A 20889-nucleotide genomic window follows, 5' to 3' on the forward strand; every position below is an offset into this window, starting at 1 on the left:
AAGCATTCAATGAGTCATTTTCACAGTGCTAATCACAGAAATCTTAACTTTTTTAATAGAAAAGAGCTTTATTTGAGAGGTATTGTGAGCTATATTTTGGTCAACAGCATGGTTTTAGAGTGAAAGAGCTAAACCAACACTACTAATTAATCTCTTAAAAATCTATACTTAATTACATAAACAATATTTCTTACTTCAATCTTCATCTTGCGATAATATCGTTGAGCAATTACTCTTCGAACAAAAGCCTGAATCTTAATTATAGCCCAATGTTTCTGCTGGTATTCTCTCCTTATAAGAAATCCACGGCATCTGGCCTGAAAAAAAAAATATATATATAATTAATAAATAATAAATAAATATTCATTCACTCAATGTATATGTGTACATATTTAGTGTAAGCTTGGTCCTTTACTAAATAAAATTTTAGCACAAAATTAAATCCAAATTAACAGTTAATGTTTTACAAACAAAACACTACTGAGTTTATTAATGTAAAACAAAACACTACTGAGTTAACACTAAAGAGTTAATTGCTCTACTGATAGTCTTTCTACAGAAAGACTATCAGTAGAGCAATTAACTCTTTACACATCTTTAAAATGTTTATACCAGTGGTTCTTAAACTTCTTTAGTATCAGTGTTAAAATGGAATACTGCAAGGAAGCAAAGCTTTTGTAGCATCTTATATTTAAAAAATAAAAAATATGAAAAACAATAACAATAAAGTAAAATAAAAATGAGATAAAATAAAAAAATCTTCCAAGTTTTACAAGTATACTCAAGTGCTCATTTTTCTCATTATTCTTCATTTTTTGATTTTTACCTCACCTCTACCTGCACAACATGCTGCTTAAAGAATATCTTAGGATTGAGTCCACTCAGACTTTTTATTATACTAAAGTGCTCATTTTTCTCATTATTCTTCATTTTTTGATTTTTACCTCACCTCTACCTGCACAACATGCTGCTTAAAGAATATCTTAGGATTGAGTCCACTCAGACCTTTTATTGAATTTTCACAATTAGATTCTCACTTCCTAAATGTGTACCTTATAGAGTGGTAGTCTCTTTCTGTATGCATAACTAGTCCTGCTGTCCTCCTTTGCATGCATTCATGAAAGTCAGTATATCAGTATATTCCCTGAAATGAGGCCTCCAATCCATAGCATTCATGATAATGAATGTTGTGAGAAGACATAATGCCTTATATCTATTTGCAAAGTCCTTGTATATCACTGACCATACCTCATTCCCTTTACCCCAGTACTTGAACTATCCCCCTGCATTCCCTTTCCAATAAAAATTTCTATATATAATCTTTACCATTACAATGCAAGTCACTGGAGCATTCACCATTTATGTGTAAATGATAAAAAATGCTAAACATGATGATCAACTTGTATGCATATAAAATTTGAGCATAAACATAGGCAATTACATACTTGAAATGTCCACAATTAAATCTGGGGCATTCCATAGCACAATTTAGCCAATCTTTCAACTGCCCATGTCAATGGAATTTCCACAATTGACTACTGTAACCAAAGAGTTGAATGGCTAATTTTGGAACAATACACTCATTTGTAAGTTCCCACAAAAAAATGCTACTGACAGTGGCTACTGTTAATGTGTTCCCACATTAAAAGTAGCCACTGGCAGAGGTGGAAGTGATTCTTGCACTGCTTCTATTGAAATGAGCAGAAGCCCGAAAAACAAGATGCAGGATATTTCAGAGACTGCTGGGAGTCATTGCGGTACAAGTAAACACATGGGTTGTGTTAGGGTAGCTAAGAATAGAAACAGGTGCATGTATACCTGCATGTACACCAATGCTAGGAGTTTGGTAAATAAATTTGATGAATTTGAGGTATTGCTCAAAACATCAAAGGCAGATATTGTTGGGATATCAGAGACGTGGTGTCACACAGATATAAGTAATGCGGAACTGGAATTTGGGGAATACAATGTGTATAGAAAGGATAGACAGGACAGGAGGGGAAGAGGGGTTATGCTATTAATTAAGAAACACATAAAGTCCAAGGAAGTGAAGCCAGTCGACATCGATGGACAGGGCAGTGTCGAGTCAGTTTGGTGTGACATAAGCATAGGGAAATCAAAATTGAGAGTAGGAGTGTGCTATGGGCCTAATGACTCTGATGAGTATAATAAGATATTGTACAGGGAAATAGAATGGGCCAGTAAATCAGAGAGTCTTATAATGGGGGATTTTAATTTCCCAGATATTGACTGGAATTTGTGGGTTGGTCACTCGCACACTAGCAAGGCTTTTGTGGATTTATTGGATGATTGTTTTCTACATCAGCATGTTCATGAGGCAACAAGAGGGAGCAATACTCTTGATCTGATTATCAGTAGTGATTCTTCATGCATTAAGAATCTGCAGATAAATGAACCACTAGGTGGCAGTGATCACAGTGTGTTGAAGTGGGATTTACTTAAGGGAGGTAACTACCATCAGAGATAAAGGGAAGGGTTTTTGTTTTCGTAAAGGCAACTATGATGGTCTGAGACAGAATTTAAATTCTATACAGTGGGACCAACTGATGATGTTACCAACAGCAAACTCAAAATGGGAAGCATTCAAGGAACTAATCTTGGAGGCTACCAGGCTTTACATACCAACTAAGAAATATTGTTCAAGGTTTAGGCCTAAATGGTAGTCAGATGAACTAATGAGACATGTGGCAGAGAAGAAAAATGCATGGGATACATACAAATTAATGGGTGACATGGAAGCCTATGATAGATATAAGTTGGTCTGTAACCAAGTCACAAAGGAGATTAGGCAGGCAAAGGCAGACTACGAAAAATCCTTGGCAAAGGATGCAAAGAAAAACAGAAAAGAGTTCTTTACATATTTAAACTCAAGAAGGAAAGGGATGAATCAGATTGGTCCACTGGATATTGATGGTTCAACAGTTGAGGATCCTGCTCAGGTGGCTAACAATCTAAATGAGTATTTTGCATCTACATTCACGCATGAGGAGTTATTCAGGAAGGAGAATGATGTAGGTAAAGTAAACATTCGCAGTGAGCTGGATGATTTTGTAATAACTGAGAGGAAAGTGGAGGAGAGATTGTTGAGGATAAACATAAAAAAGGCACCTGGGGTGGATGGGATCTATCCAGTTATATTAAAGGAGGCAGCAAAGGAAGTAAGCAAACTCCTAGCCATAATTATGAGAGCTTCTTTGGACTCAGGGGAGGTACCCATAGACTGGAGATGTGCAAATGTAACCCCAATTCACAAAGGAGGATCAAAGGCTGACACAAGTAATTATAGACCTGTTAGTTTAACTTCTGTTCCAGGTAAATTAATGGAAGGCTGGTTAAAGAAGCACTGCAGGATCATCTAGACAAGAATTCAGTTATAGCTCAGATGCAGCATGGTTTTGTTAAGGGCAGGTCTTGCCTGACCAATTTGATTGGATACTATGATGTAGTCACAAAAGAACTGGATGCAGGGAATAACTTTGATATTATATATTTGGATCTTAGAAAGGCTTTTGATACTGTTGCACATGGAAGACTGCTGCACAAATTGGAGCAGTGTGGCATTGGAGGCAAATTGCTGCTATGGATAAGGGGATGGTTGAGTGGCAGAAGACAGAGAGTGGTAATCAATGGACACTGCTCAACGTGGACTAATGTTATTAGTGGAGTTCCTCAGGGTTCAGTGTTGGGTCGTTGTTGTTTTCGGATTTATTGGATGATTGTTTTCGTTTTCGGTGTTTATGAATGATATTGATGATGGGATATCAAGTTTAATGTCCAAGTTTGCAGATGATACAAAGGTTGGCAGGATTGTTAAGGACACTACCGACACTATGCTGCTGCAACAGGATCTGGAAAGGTTGAACAGATGGGCTGAGAGGTGGCAAATGAAGTTTAACATTGACAAATGTAAAGTACTACATATGGGAAACAGTAACCCCAGAGCAACGTATCAACTCTGCAGTACTACACTGACAGTGGTGGAGAATGAAAAGGACCTGGGGGTAATTGTGCAGGCAGATATGAAGTTCTCTGAGCAGTGCAGACGAGCTGCAAGAGTAGCTCATGGTGTCTTATCAATGATATACAGGAATATTTCTAGCAGGGATACGGAGGTGCCCTTGTATAAGGCAATGGTTAGGCCACATCTTGAGTACTCTATACAGGTCTGGAGGCCTCATTTCAAGAAGGATGTAGAGCTGCTGGAACGGGTACAGAGAAGGGCAACAAGATTAGTGAATGGAACAAAGGGTTGCTCTTACGAAGAAAGGCTTAAGTTTTGCAAATTATAGAGTCTGGAGACTAGGCACCGGCGAGGTGATCTGATAGAGGTGTATAAGGCTTTGAATGGTTTGAGCATGCTCAATGCCAATGGGATTCTTCATCTTGCTCAGAATAATCACCTCAGAGGGCATAAATTCAAATTGAGGAAGGACGGATGTCGGATAGATGTGCGGAAATTTGCCTTTGGCCAGCGGGTGGTTGGTTGGTGGAACCGACTTCCATCACTTGTTGAAGTTGATAGCCTAAACAAATTTAAAGCTCAACTGGACAGGTATTTCGAACGAACGGAGGGGTGAAATGGGAGTGGTGTGTGTGTTTTTTTTTTTTTTTTTTTGGCTGATGCTGAATAAGCTTGCTTACTTGCATCATATGCCTCTACTAATGCTAATGCTAATGCTAATGCTAAAAGATATCTGGGACTGTTAAGTTGAGTGACTGTTGTGTTGAAAAAGGAGCATTACTAAACTGAGAGATATGACATGGGAACATGCTGCATAGGGCACATAAGAGCATTGCCCCATCAGAAAAAATGGGGAGCCAGCCACATTTTCAGTTACAGGAGTCTGTCTGCTAAGTGATTGTGAAAATTTCAGCTTACATATGCAAGCAAACAAACAATGTATAGTGTGCCTAATTCATGTTTAGAAATGTTTCAAATTTAATGGTGAACATATAGAGGATGTCATTTTTCATAAATAGTGTTTAAATCAATGTAATTGCCTATGCCTGCTCTTCATTTTTATATGCATTAACGTTGACAGTCATGTATGGAAAATGTCAATTTTTTTTTTTTTTTTTGAAAATGTTGAAGTTTTAATTTTCACACTGCATAATTACAATACATCCCTTACTAAAAAAATTCTCAATCTCCTTAGTTCTTATTAAGATATACACATTGCAAGCCTGAATCTGCACACACTTTCACAAAAATTACACTGGCCATTGTTAAGTGTTGTACTGATATATCAGTTGTAATAAAACATACATAGAAACTTTAAACTACTCTGGCTTTGACCATGTAGAGCACAAATTAAAATTAATTTATTAATTAATAATAATATGAAATATATAAAACAGATAGCAAGGATATGTTTATTTACTTTTTTTTTTTTTGTAGAACAATATATATTTTTTATCTTCAACTATTCTGTGTCTTCCAATTTAACACACCCTTTTGTGTAGTGTAGGAATAAAATTAAATTAACATAATATACAAAATCAGGGTTTCTGTTTTTTTTAATAAACAAACAATTGGGCAGCAAAGGTTTAATGTGGATATTAGACATTATCTCTAAATAGTATGAACTAGAGCTGTAATGCTCAATATATTCTACGTTGATACCAATATTTGTAAAATAATAAGAGAAGTTTACCTCAACAAATTATTTTTTAAATTATTTGATACTCTAATGTAAGTTTTTCGTTTTAATTTCTGGAGAGTATCATACAGAAGTGTTCTACGTACTATATTGAGGTAAACTTCTCTTATTATTTTACAAATTATCTCTAAATGTACATACAGCATTCATTGCTGGAACAAGACAAGATGCACTGAATTAATTGCATCTGTTTTTGTTAGACTGATACAAAACATAGTAGTATGACAAAAATGTAATGAATATGCTGAATTTATAAACAACTTTTCTTAAATATGTTTTTCTTTTATTTTTGAATAAAGTTTAAACTAGAATAAGATTATCAATTTAAAATACCTTTGAAATTTAGGAATTTTGAGGAGGAAAAAGGTAATTTTTTTAAAGTATAAGGTACAATAATTTATATTATCAACTACATAATTAGAAATAAATTCTATTGTAAATTAGAGATTAGTGGAAATTTAAAAAAATTTATAAAGTATTCATCAGTTATTATTATTAAAGGTGTAAGCAAAATTTTATTTTGCTCATACTTTTAATAATAATAACTGATGACTTCATTTTGGAAAAGCTATTACCTGAAGTGCTACAATGTGACCTCTAAGGTGTTTAAATCGGTGGGATAAAATTCTAGAACGGATCAAAGCCTGAAGACGTTGATATCCTGTTCTCATCTAAGTTAAAAAAAAATTACAACAAATTATTAGTTGCATGCTTGGTTTTAAATTTCCCTTTTTTTTTTTTTTTTAATTTATTTTGTTATGGGATTACCATAACAAAAGAAATTTAAAACCTAACATGCTATAGTAAAATAGGTATATGAAGTAAATTACTCATCATATCACATCACTCGAATCAACTGGCTGGATGTATTTATAAATTAACTCTATAAAAAATTCTGTAAAATAACGTAATATGGACTGTATAAAAGAAAACCATCTTACAAGTTAAAATATAATATTTATATTATATCTATTAAATTATTTTATAGAATTATGTGGCCTTGTGGAGTGATTTTAATCACTGCACGTGGTTACATAATATAAAATCATTGTAGAAAATCATATAATATCAAATCATCGCACATATTAAAATAAAAATAATACAACATAATTCAAAAATGCACAAACTAAACAGATATGCTCAGTGGGCATATCACCTAACTATGAAAAATAACTCAAGCTATATATTCCAAGCAAAGGACAGCATCCTAGCAGACACAGACACATTCCCTGTCTATGTCTGCTAGGATGCCCTTTGCAGTGACTTAATGAGCAATAAGGGAATCTCATGATCATCATTTCTTCTTCTTTATTCTTATGTGTATTAGCCCTCTGGGCATGTTACAATCTCATTCCATCTCTGCTGACAGATCTCTACACAGTCAGTTTGTAATGTAGTCTGTTTTGGGAATTTCTGATTACCCATTCTATGTGTACGGTGTCTCCACCTTTTATTTGTATGTGTTTAATTACTGTTTTTTTCCCTCTTTAGTTTCATTTTATCCTGATTTATTTTTGCAGCCCTTATTCTTCTTTCATCCTTTTTATATGTGGTCTAAGCCTCACTTTTGTATGTAAGTAATGGTCTGGCTAGTGTTTTGTAATTCTTATCCTTGTATGTTTTTGCATAAGTGAAGGTCTAGAAACTTGATTTATGATAACTAGTATGCTGTTCTAATTTGTTATTTTGGACCCTGTCTTTTTTTCTTCCATATATGTTAACTGGCATTCAAGATATTTAAATCTATTTACTTGTTGCAGGGTTTTTTTTTCTATGTGATATTTCCATATTGTGTATATGTACACACACACACACACACACACACACACACACACACACACACACACACACACACACACACACACACACACACATGTATAAAGTGTAAGAGGAGAGAAAAACTTTCCCATTTTCCTACTTTCTTATTTCTACATAATAGTTAAAATAGTTAAAATGGTAGGGTCTGTCCTAAGGACAAAAAGTTTGCAAGAGTGTATTGAGAAATGACAGACAGTCCAAAAAAAAAAACCAACCACCAGTCAGTGCACAGCTGAAAATCTATAGTTGATATCTGCAGAGAGCAGTGTACTGCTATAATTGTAATGAGGGAAATAACAGCCCATTTTTAAAAGGGGAGAACACAGCATTAGGAATATATGTACACAATATATCCATGTACATAACATATCAAGGGTTGTACAGTCAGTCCTCGTATAGCACAATAGTTGTGTTCCTAGAAACCCTCGTGCAATGCAAAATCTTGCAATACAAACAACAGGCCCTATGGGAAAAATAGGGTTAGGTGCCGACCACCCAAGATTGAACACACATTTGTAACCAAAACATTACCAAACACAATAAATAATCGTAATAAAATACTTACATATTTTATTACAACTATTACATAATAAAATATTGCTAATGCTTTTGCTTCTATTTAACCCCGGGGGCTCACATCTGGTGAGTATGGGCTTGGCAAACCCAGGGTCCTGAGGCTGGATATCATAATTTTTCTCTTTCTTGGTGATTCCTTTCTACTTCTCTCAGGGTAACTCGGGAATTTTTTTTTTGGCTGGTGCAGCATAAGCCTCAGGCTTCCTTGTACCATATGGCTAATATTAATAATAATAATAATAATAATAAGCAAACTTGTTTTTTTGTTTGATTTTCTATCCAAACAGATGACAGCCATTCCATCTCTTCCAATTCTTTGTCTTAATCTTAATCTAATGGATTTTAATTACACTTTGAGTTGTTCCTGCTATGAAAATTGTTTTTATTTTCTCTGCATTCTTTGTAATTCTCTGTGTTGCCTCATTTAGGTCTGTAGCATGTGCAATATCACATGGTCTTTCATTTCGCTCAAAGCGTTTCACAATTTCATATTTTTTTCTCTATCGACAGAGGCGGACTGACCATAAGCCTTACCGGGGAAACCCTTGAGGCTGGTGTGATTTTGGCCATAAACCATAGTATGAGGCCACTATAAATTTTCCCGGGTAAGAATATTTAACCCAGTCCGCCTCTGTTTATTGATATTGCTTTTCTTTTCTCTCTGAATCTGCAGTGTCTTCACCAGGATGCTTCCTTTTCACACCTTTTAAGTATTTTACTCATTTTTAGGGAATGAAGCACAATTACAAAACGAGGAGGCACACTTGATACACATAAACAAAGCTGCGCGCATGTAGCAACTAAATAAACAACACCGTAAAGGCAGCGATACACTATTAACACCTCACATTTTACTAAAGCACATTTCTGGGGGGGGGGGTTACTACCATAAAACAATAAAAACAATTTCCAGTTGCGTTTCTGCTAGTGGAATCTGTTATAAACTGGTAGTAAACTCGATCTAATTGTATTTGCAATAATACCGATAGCTGGAATTGTGTGGGTTTTTACCTTATTATGGTGAAACGTGTTTTCCCTTCACTGATATAAAAAACATAAATACATTTTCAAAATCTTCTCTTCATTCCTATCGTGTTGCATTCAGTTGGGGGTGATTCTGTGTTCGACTGCCATTTCTTGTAAACACAAAGGCAAATTGTGCATAAGCGAATTTGGTTCGTGTTATATAAGATATTGTTCTCCTATTTATAAATCATGTATGATCGAATTCGTGTAGTGTAAACACGTGTTATACGAGGACTGACTGTACTATCTAAACTATAGTACTTAACAATCTCACTATTGCTGTCAGCAGACAACAGGAAGGAAGGAATACTTTCAATATATCAGAGCATAAGAAATGGAGACTAGCAGAGTGGAAAAAGGTCTCATGATCTAGTGAATCCTGATTCTAACTGCATTATACTGATGACAGAGTTAGAGTATTATAACAACAATAACGATGCAATGAATTACTTATGCACAAGAGTAACACTACAAGTTGGTGAGGGAAGTATGGGGCATGCTTTTCCAGGAGTCCACAGATCTCTTGATTCCTGCGGATCAATTCTTCTTTCTTTGGGTACCACAGTCATTGCACTTGATCCCGTAAAGAATATGTGCAATGACATCAAAAGACCTATTCGGCATCAGGAACCACTGCTATATATTTTACAGGAATTGCAACATGCTTTCCAGTATGTATGGGTTAATATACCACCAGAATATTATCAAAAGTAAGTGGAACCCATTCTATAATTAATCACTGCTGTGCTGCAGAAAAAAGGGTTCTACACAATATTATGTAGGTGTACCTAATAAAGTGAGTACAGAGTGTGCACATTGATTTTAATCTGGTATACCAGGTTAAATTCAATGTGAAAGTAAAACTCTAAAAGTTTAACTAATTGCACAGTCTATCTCAACAGAATAATCATCTACTAGTAACAAGTGCCAAAAATATTACAAACTGGCTACATGGCACCCAGAACCCTAGCTTTTTTTTGAAGAAGAGTAAGATGCTTATTCCACAACAGGACAGAAATTAAGACATTTATTTATATGCAATACTTGATGGACATGCTGTGTTATGAGCTTTCCAAATGAGTTTACATTTTCAAATATGAACTTGAAGCCATGTTTCTGGGGAAAATTACGTCCAGTATTTACCCAAATACAGTATTACATAATAAAAAAAGGCTAGATCCTCTGCCAGTACCAGAAATTTCTGGTACTTGCAGAATACCTCAAACTTCAGTTCAGAGCAGATTTTACAAAAGAAAGTGATGGTAATACAGATATGCATCCAAATTGCTGAGAAAAGCATTTAACATGGTAGAGACATGTAAAATGCAAGAAACCAGATATCCAAAGGCTATCCTGGAACGGATACATCCAGGAAGAAGGAGAAGAGGAAGACCTAGGAGGATGGATGGATGGAGTATGGGAGCATATGACAGCCCGAGGTTTAACTGATCAAGACAGCTTGAACTGCACTTTGTGGTGGGAAAAAATTCCTACCAAAAAATAACTTGTAGGTTAAGGAAACCCATTGTAAATGGAAAAACTCCTCTTAAAGAAGAATTGCTGAGTATTTCTTGTATAATCTTTTATGAATTAGCAGTTTCCCAAGAAACACTATTTTTTTTAAAAATTTATGCCAGCAATAGAACTTATTAGATCGAATACTACCATATTTCAGTTTCCTTTCATACTAAATTTTTAATGTTATTAAACTGTGTATGCAGCATTTAAGTTCCCTCAATGTTATTTCAAAACAGCTATCATTTTGAAAGTAAATACCACTTCTAATATGTGTAAGTATATATCCACATGTAAAGTATTTTATTCTAACTTTCAAAAGTTTCAATAGGCAGTAATATGCTGATCATCTACTGCCAAATTTAAATCCTTATTATTCATTATCAAATTGTCCATATAATATAAACCAACACAAAAAAATCTATCTTATTAAATTAAATTGAAATGTATAAAAATGAAAATAATATTAATCAAAAATTTAAGTTCATACAAAAGTTGCATATTACATCTAAGAAGTGTCGACGCTGAATATAACCTCTCCAGAAGCGCTGAATAATGATTGAATTCTGCCGCATGCGGAGAAAACGTCGTCGATAATACCAACCTCTTATTGCCTTTTGAAGAATTAATATTTTACGGGTGAGTACCCTATCGCGCTCCTGTTCTAGAAATAAGTCATGTGCATCCTACATGGGGAAAAAAAAAAGTCTATTAAATTTTCTGGGAATTCTTTTTTCTTTTTATAAAAATATTTTCCTTTATATATCAACTTATATAAACTTTGTTTATTATTAAGTATCAAATATTGCTTATTAAGTATCAAAAAAATTAAAAAAATAAAATATCTTTAAGAAAACTTTGTTTTTCCAAGCTGATAGTCTGTTTTACCAAAAGTAATAATTTTTCAAAAATATTTTTCAATAAATAAATTATTAAATATTAAATTATAAAATATTAAATTATAAAATATTAATTTTAATAAATTATTTTTTACAGAATTAACTTCTTTATAAATTCAACTTATATTCTCAACTTCCTATATAAACTGTGTATTATTACAGAAAGAATACAAAAAAAAAAATCAATACCTTTAAGAAAACTTTGGTTCTTCCAAGCTGATAGTCTGTTTTACCCAAGACAACAGCGCAAATTTTAATTGCAGCAGCTTTGCAATCTATTTTGTGGGCAGGTCCAACACCAGAAATAAGGAATCTGTAACGGTCTACAAATTCTCTAAAAGTATGCCGGATGGGATAGCCAGCTCGACGTATGCGAATGGTTTCCATCATTCCAGAATACCTCAACTGTTTGCAGCACAGTTCTCTGTCAAACATCTAAAGAAATTGTATCAGCAAATATACCAATAGGAAAAACACAGTTTTAAATGTTTGCTATAACACTGAACTTTGATGAATTCAAACAATTTATTACTACAAAATATAAATACAAAATTAATGATGAATTTACAGCTTTTAATTATATGATAAATCCGTTGTCATGCTCTTTAACAATAAGAACTGTAATGCTTAATAATAATAATAATTTTTACTGATAGTTTCAAAGCATGTTATTTTTATTTCAGTAACCTTCATGAACTGCTAATAACTGACTACTCATTTTCTGAAGAAAGGCAAGTAATAATTAGGATAAATAATTGTAGCATCTGTATTACTGATCCTTTATATAAATGAAATACTGAATGAGGTAAGCTTCCTGCCATCTGCAGCCAATATTATGTAAAACCTATTCCAAAAATCAAGAATCCTAACGGTTCGTATGACCTACAACCATTTAAAATGGATGTGCACTCACGTGCACAGGCGTGCTCCTCATCATATGATTAAAATCGTATGATGAGGAGCACACCTGTGCGGGAAACGTTCCTGGTACAAGCGCAGAGTGGCGCGCCCGTTACAGTCCGCAGCTCCATATGCGAGGTGCATGTCGGCCAGTTTAACGCTTGAATACTCGTCCATCCTACTGCCTCGGGAACCAGTTCGCAAATGCTGACTTCCAGTGGGATTGCTGTTCACGCGACCTCCCGTTCAACGTCCTCTATCGCATGACGAAGGCATTTCGGACCCTGCAATGCTATGTGATTCCGATTCATCTTTGTGCCCCCTACACCTCCTGCAAGTTTGTCGCACTGGTAGTGAATCACCCTGTATACAATATATCCTTCACAGTAGCAATGCCAGGGGTTTTATATTGGTTGGTGAACTCTGTTCCCCAAGGTCAATGACCTTGGGGAACAGAGCCCACATCGAGAATTGGGATTCATCTCCCCAGAGCCAACTACAGAATAAGTTTCAGAAATTAATGCTTATTACAAATCTGATTACAGAAATTATGTTCAATTTCATTAAACCATAGCTGAAGCATAACATTTATAAAATTGTCTACGTTATTTTCAAATTTTTCCAATTTGATTTTTTTCTTTCAAAATTTTCGATTTATGATTCTCAATTTATTACTATATTATTTTCACTACCATACTATTATTATATTTTATTTTATTTAAATACTTTATTACTATATTTACTTTTGCAAATGTAAATATATAGTTTTACATTTACTTTTGCTTCTATATTATAAAGTAGTTTCCACATTACTTTTCTTTCATTTGTCTTTCATTTGTTATCAGATAAATTTCATTTATCTGATAACAGGAATGGAAACATATGTAATGACAGGAATATCATTAATTTACAAAATTAATGGCATTCCTATTATTACAAGTTATAGTATTCTCACAAACTCTGGCTTATTTCATTTTAATTTTATTATAATGTTCATTTCTCTCACCATGTCATCATTTTTGCCCTCATGCTCTCAAATTTGAAACTGCTATATTCTTATAAAATCGCTATTATATATATAATGACTATTATTCTTTATAAGCAATCAAAAACCATTATGCAGACATTAACCTCCTATGCACAATTAATTAATCAATAAAAACAGATGCCATTATTAATCCTTCCATTTTTAAGGTGCTTTAATTGTAATAAATCCAGTTCATATATAATATTGTGTACTCTTTTTTTGTGTATCTGATTTTTTGTGTGATTAACTCTGATTTCAAATTTCTACATTTTATCAGATTTAAGTACTTCTCATATATTTTCATAAAAATAATTAGTTTTTAATTTGTGTATGGAAGAATTATCAAAAAATCTCAGCTAAAAATTAAGATAATAAATTTCAAATCTAATAAATAATTATGATCAAAGTAATTGTATTTTTTATATGATCAAAGTAATTGTATTTTTTATATGATCAAAGTAATTGTATTTTTTATATGCTCATAAAAATTATACAGCTAAGCTCAAATAATTTCTGCTATTTAGTAAAAAGCACTTTTATTCTCAAGTCAACAGAATCTTTATTCAGTTGACTTGATCTTAGCATATATTTTATATGAAATCATTTAATTTCTTACCATGGGCTTCTTAAATTCATTTGGCTTAATACATCTGATAAAAAATGGATGGCACTGACTAAGGGTACGCATTAAGGAATCCAATGACCTTTTAAACTGTGCACTAAGAGTAGGTGTTTTCTTTCTGGTATCTGTACCCTTAAATAATAAATCATAAATCATAATTATGATCATATCACTTGGTGAAAACTGTAATTTAAAATATAAATAGTACCATTTATTATTTATTGTTTCTACCAGCCTTATAATAAAAAATTGGAAGCGGTATCTCCTCCAAAGATATTAAAAAATGATAAAATTAGAGAAAAACAGGCCATAATGCATATGAATACAGGCCAAATAAACATTCAAAAAGTAAAAAAAAAAAAAAATGAAATCAGGTCGACACTTTACTGTGTTAATCTAAATAAAAATTATATTGCACTGATCAGGATAAAAATTTGAATATTATAGGAGATGCAGGACAATATAGAAAATATTCTTATATATATTTAAATACCAGGCAAAGGCAGTTTACAAGAAACCTTTGGCAAAGGATGCAAAGAAAAACAGCAAAGAGTTCTTTACTTATGTAAACTCTAGAAGGAAGGGGATGAATCAGATTGGTCCACTTGATATCGATGGTTCAACTGTTGATGATCCTGCTCAGGTAGCTAACAAACTAAATGAATATTTTGCATCTACATTCACATATGAGGAGTTAGTCAGGGAGGGGAATGCCAGAGATATATTAAACTATAGCAGTGAGCTAGATAATCTTGTAATAACTGAGAGTAAAGTGGAGGAGAAATTGTTGAAGATAAATATAAGAAAGGCACCTGGGGTGGATGGAATCTATCCAGTTATATTAAAGGAGGCAGCAAGGGAATTTTTTTTTTTTTTTTTTTTTGTAGTTGTTGGCACATTGGCTTCTGTAGCCATAATGCACCTCCCAAGGTTTATACAGTACTTTAATCCAAGCCCGAGGCGGGATTCGAATCCGCGACCTTTGGGTTGCCAGGCAGACACTTTACCCACCCGGCTAGCCCGGTCGGCAGCAAAGTAAGTGCCCCTCCGTAGCCAGGTGGGAAGGAGCAGCAGTGCGTAGCACACGCTTCTTGATTAAACCGGGGTTCGAGCCCGTCACCACCAAATATGGAGGATGCGGAAAGGTCAGGGAATGACCACCGCATATCTCGGAGCAATATGGCCTTAGTTGCTAATGCTCTTAAAACCCAAATAACAAACTAACAAACAAGCAAAGTAAGTAAGCAAACCCCTAGTCATAATTGAGAGCTTCCTTGGACTCAGGGGAGGTACCCACAGACTGGAGATGTGCAAATGTGACCCCAATTCACAAAGGAGGATCAAAGGCTGACACAAGTAATTATAGACCTGTGAGTTTAACTTCTGTTCCAGGAAAATTAATGGAGGCACTAGTTAATGAAGCACTGCAGGATCATTTAGACAAGACTTCAGTTATAGCTCGGACACAGCATGGTTTTGTTAAGGGGAAGTCTTGCCTGACCAATTTGATTGGATACTATGATGCAGTCACAAAGGAACTGGATGCAGGGAGTAACTTTGATATTATATACTTGGATCTTAGAAAGGCTTTTGATGCTGTTGCACATGGAAGACTGCTGCACAAATTGGAGCAGCGTGGCATTGGAGCAGTGTGGCATTGGAGCCAAATTGCTGCTTAGGGATAAAGGGATGGTGGAGTGGGAGAAGACTGAGAGTGGTAATCAATGAACACTACTTTTCATGGACTAATGTTATTAGTGGAGTCCCCCCCCCCCGAGTTCAGTGTTGGGTCCATTGTTGTTTTCTGTATTTATTAATGATATTGATGATGGTATATCAGGCATAATGTCCAAGTTTGCAGATGATTATACGAAGGTTGGCAGGGTTGTTAATGACACTAATGACAGTACACTGCTGCAACAGGACCTAGAAAAGTTGAGCAGGTGGGCTGAGAGATGACAACTGAAGTTTAACAATGACAAATGTAAAGTACTGCATATGGGAAGCAGTAAACCCAGAGTAACGTATCAACTGTGTGGTACTATACTGACAGTGGTAGAGAGTGAAAAGGACCCGGGGTAATTATGCAGGCGGATATGAAGTTTTCTGAGCAGTGCAGACGGTCTGCAAGAGTAGCTCATGGTCCCTTGTCAATGACATACAGGAATTTTTCTAGCAGGGATAAGGAGGTGATTATCCCCTTTTATAGGGCAATGGTCAGGCCACACCTTGAGTACTGTATACAGGTCTGGAGGCCTCATTTCAAGGAGGATGTAGAGCTGCTGGAACAAGTACAGAGAAGGGCAACAAGATTAGTGAATGGAACAAAGGGTTGCTCTTCCGAAGAAAGGCTTAAGTTTTGCAAATTACAGTGTCGGAATAGGTGCCTCCATAGCCAGGTGGGAAGGAGCAGCAGTGTGTAGCACATGCTTCTTGATTAGACGGGGTTCGAGCCCGTCACCACAAAATACGGAGGATGCGGAAAGGTCAGGGAATGACCACTGCATATCCCGGAGCAATATGGCCTTAGTTGCTAATGCTCTTAAAAACCAAATATCAAACAACAACAGTGTCTGGAGACTAGGCATCTATGAGGTGATCTGATTGAGGTATATAAAGCCTTGAATGGTTTAAGCATGCTCAATGCTGATGAGATTCTTCCTCTTGCTCTGAATAATCTCCTGAGAGGGCAGAAATTCAAATTGAGGAAAGACATTTGTAGGATAGATGTTGCTGTTATTTGTTTTTTTAGGAGCATTAGCAACTAAGACCATATTGCTCTGGGGATATGCATTCCCTGACCTTTCCGCATCCTCCGTATTTGGTGGTGATGGGGTCGAACCCCGGTTTAATCAAGAAGCATGTGCTATGCACTGCTGCTCCTGCCCACATGGCTAGGGAGGCACCTTGTAGGACAGATGTGGAGAAGTTTGCCTTTAGCCAGCGAGTGGTTGATTGCTGGAACAAAATGCCATTTGCCATTGTTGAAGTTGATAGTTTAAATAGATTCAAGGCAGAACTGAACATTTGGGGTGAGTGGATGGCTGAAATGAGGTGTGTGTGTGTGTTTTGGCTGATGCTATATAAGTTTGCTTTCTTGCATCGTGTGCCTTTGCTAATGCTAATGTTAATCTCTTATATACTCCTTGTATATATATATATATATATATATATATATATATATCCAAGTATGTAAAAAGCAAATAGGATAGTTAATTTATATCTAATTTATAATATTATTTCTAATATATAATAATATTAATTCGTCACAGATCCGATTAATGCCATCAAAAACGATTAAACATTACATCCATCTGTATATTATTTGAGTTAAGTTAATGGTGGTAAGTTATAATGTATAAAATGAAATGAAAGCTAGTAAGATAGCTTCTCAAGAAAAACCAAAAAACCTATGTGGGTGCCCAACGTAACCTGTAAAAAAAATATATATGCCAAAAACAAAGCAAGGAAAATCATGCATACCAATAACATAAAATAAGCAATAAAAATGTACAATTAAAATGTTAATTATAGGTGATCAGATACATTGAAAGGGACTTTTTCAAGGGCTAACCCTTTCAATGTATCAACCATAATTAACAAGCTATCCGTTTCTGTAGTCACCGTCCAGCATAACTTGTCCGAATGATGGTAAAAATAGCCAGATAGTAACATTAATGAAAAGAGACATAAATAATATATAAATATATTAAACAAAGGTATTTACGTTGATATATTCCAATTTAGTAGTAAGCTGGCAAGATGATTGTTAGCTCGACGGATAGTCAAAATTTAAATTAGAGAAAGAGATCCATCTATTTTTAGGCTTATGTGTGTAGTTTATAATATATGTAGTCTAAGCGATTGCCAAGTAACAGTAAAAGCTTGCGATAACTAAGGCGAACGGAAAAAAGTAAAAGTATAGATATAGTACCTCAATCCCCCTCGAATACTTTAATAGTTCATGAGGTATGAAAAATAGGGATAAAAAAGGGAAAGTTAAAAAAGCATAGAAAAAGTTAAATCATAAATTAACTTAGGATACAACCGGGAGCGTAAATTCCCGACCCTTATAGTAAGGGATCCTGGTTATGGCAAGCGATGTAAAGACAATTAGAATGCGTTAAAATTACGTTGAAAATATAAATGCTTACCACTGTATGGCCAAAGTACTAAAAACCGCGTGAATCGGCACGTGTAGAATATATATCTACCGACCGAAGCTTCCCTAGGAAAAGTAGTTGATATCGTTGAACGCTATATTTAGTTTTAATATATGCAGCGCCCTCTGCAGTTTTTATATGCTGCATAAAGATATACATAGAAAATGCCCACAAATAGATATCTCTCGAAGTCGTTGTAGATGTTAACAGAATATGTTCCTACACATAGAGCAAATATAGGTACGAAGTTTTTAATGTGTGTAAGCTATATAAAACTTACTCCATGTGCAGTGCCTACTATTTACATACATACATGTCCAACAAAAGCTACGTAAGCCAAAGTAACTACCATGAAAAAACCCTTGTGTGTATATATATATATATACACACAAGGAGTATAAGTCCATAAACCATTTAAATATATTGTAATATTCCTCTCCAACCTCTTATAAATACAATGCATGTATATATATAAAAAAATATAGAAGAGTAGAGACTGATTATGTGAAAAGAAAAGATGGAAAACTCACTCTTATGTCAAGAAATATATATGATACTTGCAAAACAGATCATTTTTAAAATCTTTAAGAAGAATCTACTCAATCCACATTATTAACAGAATTATAGACTAATAACAGTTATTCACAATATACAAAATTATTTGGTATAAAGACAAACACATCGTGGCCAAAGTCCATTTAATCAGAACAGTCTGTTCTCGAAAGTATGCTGTTTTTTATGTTCTGAAAAGGAAATTTTTTTTTTTTCTGTCATCTCACTGTACAGCCGTAGAGACTCCCAGTCAATCTGCCCCTGGGTAATTGAGATTCTAATGTGTGTGTGTGTGTGTGTGTGTGTGTGTGTGTGTGTGTGTGTGTGTGTGTGTGTGTGTGTGTGTGTGTGTGTGTGTGTGTGTGTGTTGCTGATTAATAAAATTAAGATTTGGTGCTCTTAACATTTTGTTATTAGTCTGTATCTGATTAGCACTTCATAGCTGATTTAGTTGCATAAAAACCTACATACATAAAATCACATGCCTGTTAGGGCATAACTGCAAATTAACTTACCATTTTTCACCCCGAGTTTAGGAATGTAACTGGATGGTAAGGGTATCACACAGTTTTGGATAGCATTTGACTCATTCTAATGTAATGTTCAATTTTAATGTGCTGTAGTGTTGGGACTTCATAGTTATTCCATGTAGCAGTAAATATTATTTTTATTTTATTTTAAAGTTGGCATACTAAACCCCACTGACTTTCTTTAATTGTGTACAGGTCCTGCACATATATAATGTGAAACACCATCCTACAATAAGATTTAGGCTTTCAGAGATTTGTATGTCCTGAAAATAAGAAATGTCTTTTATTTCAATTCCTTCTGCATATTATCCTTTGGCCTTTCTCCAAAGGTCTGTCATCTGTTTTCACTGTCCCACAATTGTCATTAGCTTTCCAGTTCCTTGCAGTGAGCAGAATGAACTAAGACATGTAAATACAATAGTGAATTTTAATTTAAAATTTTCAGTTAATATTTTAGTCAATTTGCACTGAAGGAGAGACCAAAGTAGGATCACTATACTAATATATATCAAGCATCCAATGCTTCTAATATTAGGACAAAACTCATCTCCAACTCAACTTGGTTTAATGCATTAAGATGAAGTGAAAGAAAGAAAGACAACATCATCTGTACCTATATAATTATGTAAACAACATCATCTATAAAATAACTTGCCATGTACATAAGGAATAATTTGACCAGGTTTAGAAAAGTAACAACTCTAGGCACAAGAGCTTATTACCACAAAAACAGCTTAAAACGTGACTTGTTACAGTGAGAGCTATCAATAACTGCCACACTACAAAACACAAACAAATGAATAATGCTGAAATAGTAGTAGCAGTAGTAGTGGCATGTGATGCAAGAAAGCAAGTGTATGAGCTTATGCAGCACCAGCAAAAAAAAAAACCACACCATTCCCTCCAAATGCCTGTCCAGTTCCTCCTTAAATTTATTTAACCTATCAACTTCCACAACGACAGATGGAAGTTTGTTCCAGCAGTTAACCACCCGCTGGCTAAAGGCAAATTTCCGCACATCTATTCTACATCTGTCTTTTCTTAATTTGAATTTATGCCCCCTTAGGTTCGTAATCTGAACAAGTGGAAGGATCCCATCAGAATTCAGCATGCTCAACCCATTCAAGGCCTTATACACCTCAATCAGATCACCGCGCAGGTACCTAGTCTCCAGCCACTGCAATTTTCAGAACTTAAGCCTCTCTTGGTAAGAGGATCCCTTCATTCCCCTCACCAATCTTGTTGTCCTTCTCTGTACACTCTCAGAAAAATCTACATCCTTCCTAAAACGAGGCCTCCAGACCTGTATGCAGTACTCAAGGCATGGCCTGACTATTGCCTTATACAGAGGGACAATCACCTCCTTTTCCCTGCTAGCAAAATTCCTATATATCATCGACAAAACCCCATGACCAGCCCTGGCAGCCTGTCTGCACTGCTCAGAAAACTTCATATCTGACTGCACAATTACTCCTAGGTCTTTTTCATTTTCTACCACCTTAAGGGTAGTACCACACAGTTGGTATGTTTCTCTGGGGTTACTTCTACCCATATGCAGTACTTTGCATTTGTCAAGGTTA

General features: G+C 34.9%; 1 protein-coding gene across 1 annotated transcript in view; it reads right to left on the bottom strand.

Moving 5' to 3' along the window:
• ck (unconventional myosin-VIIa ck) overlaps positions 1-20889 on the bottom strand; it is a 273948-nt gene that overhangs the window by 115944 nt on the left and 137115 nt on the right. Inside the window, exons 15-19 of the mRNA XM_090377618.1 lie at positions 14059-14196; positions 11705-11950; positions 11123-11302; positions 6257-6352; positions 195-317 (exon numbers count right to left, since the gene is read on the bottom strand). Coding sequence (XP_090233744.1) covers positions 195-317; positions 6257-6352; positions 11123-11302; positions 11705-11950; positions 14059-14196 — 783 coding nt within the window. The remainder of the gene's footprint in view (positions 1-194; positions 318-6256; positions 6353-11122; positions 11303-11704; positions 11951-14058; positions 14197-20889) is intronic.

The sequence above is a fragment of the Mastigoproctus giganteus genome, chromosome 1 (genome assembly GCF_048544385.1).
Source record: "Mastigoproctus giganteus isolate SK-2022 chromosome 1, ASM4854438v1, whole genome shotgun sequence".
Taxonomy (NCBI): Eukaryota; Metazoa; Arthropoda; class Arachnida; order Uropygi; family Thelyphonidae; genus Mastigoproctus; species Mastigoproctus giganteus.